The sequence below is a fragment of the Solanum pennellii genome, chromosome 9, assembly GCF_001406875.1.
Source record: "Solanum pennellii chromosome 9, SPENNV200".
NCBI classification, from domain to species: Eukaryota; Viridiplantae; Streptophyta; class Magnoliopsida; order Solanales; family Solanaceae; genus Solanum; species Solanum pennellii.
Window position 1 is genome coordinate 1,943,328 of NC_028645.1, and position 5,412 is coordinate 1,948,739.

General features: G+C 28.4%; 1 protein-coding gene across 1 annotated transcript; it reads left to right on the forward strand.

Annotated features, from left to right (window-relative positions):
- The first annotated feature begins 1,003 nt into the window (after positions 1–1,003).
- On the forward strand, positions 1,004–2,330 carry LOC107030570 (zinc finger protein ZAT5). Its single transcript, XM_015231839.2, has one exon. The coding sequence runs from the start codon at positions 1,243–1,245 to the stop codon at positions 2,182–2,184; it is 942 nt and encodes a 313-aa protein (XP_015087325.1). The 5' UTR covers positions 1,004–1,242; the 3' UTR covers positions 2,185–2,330.
- Positions 2,331–5,412: the final 3,082 nt, after the last annotated feature.

Sequence of the window (5,412 nt, forward strand, 5' to 3'; positions counted from 1 at the left end):
GTTTGTGTATATCTCGACTAATCATATGACACATTTATTATTTTTTTGTCAATGTGTATACCATATTAAGACTCGTACAAATAAAAACGTTACTTCAATATTTTTGCCTATACCGCTTGAACTCTGATCATGTATTTCATTAGCAAGGTTTGCGTAGACTACTCCACCTTCGAGATAGAGATGTGCATGGTTTCTGGTGGACCATCAGCTCAAATAACACATATAAAAACAGATAACGTTTGACTGTTTTCGCTCTTATTCTCGTTATTCCCCACCTTATATAATTTGATCTAGGGTCGTATCCTCTAGTATGGCATACCTTCTTAATAGACTATCTGGACATCTTTTCTTTCACTTTTCCGAATCATCTCAATTTCACCTTCCTCATTGTGTCCATTACGAAAAACACCTTACCTTATCTAAACACTCCCTTAAACATCTTATTCAATTAACACTCCATTAATTATAGCAATAATTATAAATTTATAAAATGTAACACTTCTTTTTCTAAAACGACTAGTATTTTTATAACAAAATTCATTTTGTCAAACAATTAATTAAGATTAATAATAAATGAACTAATCATATTTATGGACTTGGCAATTACTAATTGACTTAATCAAACAAACAAGTTATTATAATGACAACTAAAACATTGTTACTCTTAATTATTACTAGTACCTTGTACAACAACAATAACATAACATATATATTCACGATAACGTGTATACAGATTTACCCCCTACTCGTATCGTAGTTACGATTATAATTTTTTTTCCCTTTTTCTTTTATATGTGGATATATTTATTGTGTGGTGCCAGGCTTGCACTCCAATCCTCCACAAGGTATATCGTTGGCATAAAGTAATGGGGTTGCTTCAAAGCCAACCGAATCTTACTCTTTTCCTCACTTACATATACAATATAAACTTTATATTATACAAAAAAAAATTAAAATAATATCAATTGTCTATTTTATCTATATATCTATATATATATATATATTGCAAAGTTTGTTAGTGCAAGAAAACAGTGAACATTTTCAAGATTTCTACTCACGGGGGCGGCTTCTTTTTTTCATTCTACCTAAAAAAAAAAATCACTCTTAATAACACCATCAAAACTATATATTATATACATATATATAGTCACTTTTGTTACATCATTTTCTCAATCTAAAAAAAAAAAGAACTTCTCTTTGTTTGATTACTTTTTTCTTTGAAAAAAGTAAGTGATTTTTTAAATGATAAAAATCAAGGAGTGTTACGGTATGGAAGTTCATGACGATCGTGGTTGTGATCAAGATCAGCAGTTGAATATGGTGATTAAGAGAAGGCGGACTAAGAGACCTAGGCCGCCTTCTCCTTTAACATTAGGGATTACTACTAGCTCATGTAGCACTGTGGAAGGTGCTAGTAGTGGTGAATTGGTGGATGGACACGTGGCGAACTCTTTGTTACGTTCAAATAATTGTGGTGGGATGATTGATGATAAGATTGTTAGGAATACGAATCAAGAAGAAGAAGATATGGCGAATTGTTTGATTCTTTTAGCACAAGGTCATAATTTTCAAAAGTCATCGTCGTTGTCTCAATCTCCAACGTTAGATGTTTATCAATGCAAGACATGCAATCGTTCCTTCCCATCTTTCCAAGCACTCGGTGGACACAGAGCAAGTCATAAGAAACCAAAAACCCTAGAAGATCAAATCAAGAATTTGAAATCAAATGATCATCATCATCATCAACAAGCTGAGAATAATATTCGTCTTAAACTGAACAACAATGATGATCATGTCACTACTCTATCACTCCAAATCCCGAACAACAACAACAACAACAGCAACAACAACAGTAACAACAAGAATAAGAATAGGGTTCACGAGTGCTCGATTTGTGGGGCCGAGTTCAACTCAGGTCAAGCATTAGGTGGACACATGAGAAGACATAGGCCATTACCAAATAGTATTGCAATTACATCAAATCATCATATCCATGAAGAATCTCATCATCATCATCATGATCAACAAATTATCAAGAACAATACAAGGGCATTTTTGTCATTGGACCTTAATCTTCCGGCGCCGGAAGACGATCACCGGCCGGAAAATTCTAAATTCACCTTTGCAACAAAAGAACAAGTCATTGTCTTCTCAGCTTCATCTTTGGTTGATTGCCATTACTAAATCATCAAAAAAAAAAACACTCACTTTATTTTTATTTTATTTCTTAAAATCTTGAATTATTTAATTTCAAACCATTGACAATTGTGAATTATAAATTGTTTAACATTCATTTTTAATATTAATAATATATATTATTTGATGATTTAATTAATAGACATAATTCTTTTATGATTATTTAATTTTCTTGTTTTGAATTCTTTGAGTATGGGGTTTAATTTACTCTCATGTGTTTGGCCTTTTATTTAAAGAAAAGTAATTTTTTTTATCCATCTGATCTGGCTTTCTTCAATATTCTTTACTTTAATCATGTGTTTTTTTTAAAGAAAAAAGTAGAAACCCCCCACCCCCTCACCCCCACCCCCCAAAAAAAAGTACATGAAAGGTCTTATTCTTAATTATTCATAATTTAGTGAAAGAAAAAAAAAACGATTTTATGTACATAGGTAAGTTATATTGACTTTGATCAAATGACCAAATTAATTGAATTTTCGATATGATTTTTGTTTTAATTTGTTATGCACTAACCTTCCATTATTACACTATCGATAGTTACTCTCTTAAGAAATAATAAATTAAATAACAGGAATAATGTTACTTGTCCCTAATTACTTGTTCACTTTTACTTTTATTTGTTCATTTTAGTAAGGACGATTCTTTTTTAATCTATTATATTCTCAATTAATTACTTTGAAAAAGATAGAACTTGGAAATATTAAGTTTTTTAATGCATCTACTTCATACTAAGTAATAATTGTAAAATGACAAGCTCACTAGGTCAATAATTGTTTTCTTAATAGGTGTGTCAATTTAAAAGTGAACAACGAATTAAGGACGGAGGAAATATTAATAGAAAGGATAAAATAGACATAAAAGGTAAATTATCTCTTGGTTTTTTAAACTGAACAATCATTATTAAATAAAGTGCGTAAATGATAATGATAAATGACGAGAAAATTTGGCTAAAAAATTTATAATATCTTTTTGATTTTAAAATAAACTAATCTTTTTTCATTTTTTAATTAAAAATATTAAAATTAAAAGGATAAAAATATTTTAAAAAGTAAATTCTTATATTTAACAAAAGTATATATTTTTTGGGAGTTGGAAAAGGAGGTTATGAGTAAAGAAAGGTGTTGAGAATAGAAAGGAACCATGAGTTGCTCACAACCAAAAGTGAGGTGGATTTGGTTATTCTCTTGTTTTCTTCACAAGAAAGTTGTAGCTAACCAATAAAACTTTTCCTTTGTTAAATATTTATTTCGAAATACGACTAATTTAAATTTGAAAACCCTTCTTATATGGTATAAAACTCCTTACTAAATTGTAACTTCATCTCATAGGATTTAAATTTGAAACTACTAATCAAGTATACTAAAATACTTACCATTAGAGGCGACGTAGCTAGGGTACTATTACATATGGGTACAAACGAATCCAATTACGTATTTTTGCTAAAACTTACGTTTTTATATTTATATTAAAAAATTCATTCATTAAAAACTATGTTTAAACTAAATACTTAATCAAGTAAACTACACGAGCTATGAATTCAATGACAAATTAGAATCCATAACTTTCAAACCCTATCTCTAGCTTTGCGCCTCTAACCTGATCTTCTTACTATTCCACCATAATTTTTTATCGTTAATAAATATATATGTGCAGTGACGGAGCCACATGTAGTGAAAGGGGTATTGACCGACACCCCTTCGTTGGAAAATTACATTATGTAGCTAGATTAAAAATATCTTTTATGTATATATATATATATTATATATTGATACTCTTTGACTTTACACGATTTTATTTCTTTAGATTTTGATATTTCTTAAACAAAATTCTAGCTCCGCTACTGTATACGTGTATCTTTTTCAATGACATATAACAAAACAAAATTTAATTTGCAAGTTGCAAGTGGTCACTATAGGTATATTAGTTAGTAGTATTATATAGCTGGATCATTCATTTTCTTTATTGGATGTCACCCTATCTTGTACGTATCACTCTAAAATTCCTTATTGCGCAATTTATTGGACAATTGCTTTTTATTTAACACAAAAAGTAAAGTAAAAAAAAAAGACGTATTCCTTCCGTTGCATTTTATATGATATATTCTGACTGAACACGGACGAAAATGTTAAAATTTGAAATATAAAACAATTACTATATTTTTTATATGATCGTAAATTATTTCGTTAATTTACTATAGTTATGATCATACTCATATATGTAATTAAACACTTCAAGTTAGGAATATTACAAGTTATTAATAGTATACTTATACTATAATAAGTTCAATTAATTAGGTAACAATCCAATATTCTTTGCTAGTTCGATGTTTACTATAAATATGTAATTAATTTTTTTTAATAATAATATTGTTTATCTCGATATTATTTTAAAATATCATATCAAATTGTTATTATTAAAAGCATATTGTATTTTATATATGTATACACTAAGGTCTAGTAATATTTGTTTGTATTATGAGTAAGGCATCTTTTTGTAGGCGGTGGATAGATGAAAATGTAAATTGCAAGCAATTCAAAGAATTAATTTGCTGTATTATTTATGCCAATAATATTATTTTTATCATGTATCGTTAAATTACTTTTATATAATTTATAAGTTTATGAATTTAATTTTTACTATTTGTATACTGGTAATTAGGTTGTTTAGATTATTATATATTTAAAATTTTATGTGAACGTGAAATATTTTATACGATATAACACACTATTTTTTATTTGGATAAAAATAAATGTAGAACTGGAACTTAGCTGTTGAAAACTAATTTAAATTGAGTGAGACAACAAATTATTATTTTTTCATATTAAAGGGAGAAAAATATGGGCACGATTTACGATGCATGGCACATGTTTTCTGCTAATTCTTCTCCATGATTTCCTGCTACATTGGAGCTTACTTTCTTACATAGAAAATTCTTTCGGATACGTCATTCTCCTTTCGTTGATACATTTTTATTCCCTTTCGGATAATATATCATCTTCATTCTGATACGGTTATCACATATATATTCGTATATTTTATCTACTTTTAGATACATTTCTCTCTTCTCGGATACATCTCTCACCTATGTACTTGGATGTCTAGCAGGGACGGATCTAAGTGGTGCAAGTGCGTTCATATGAACCTACTTTGTTGAAAAATAACATCGTATATACATATATATTTAATCAGTTTTTAAAAATTTTTATATATATATAT

Excerpts from the sequence above, each read along its gene's own strand:
- LOC107030570 (XM_015231839.2), top strand. The coding sequence starts at position 1,243 with ATGATAAAAATCAAGGAGTGTTACGGTATGGAAGTTCATGACGATCGT.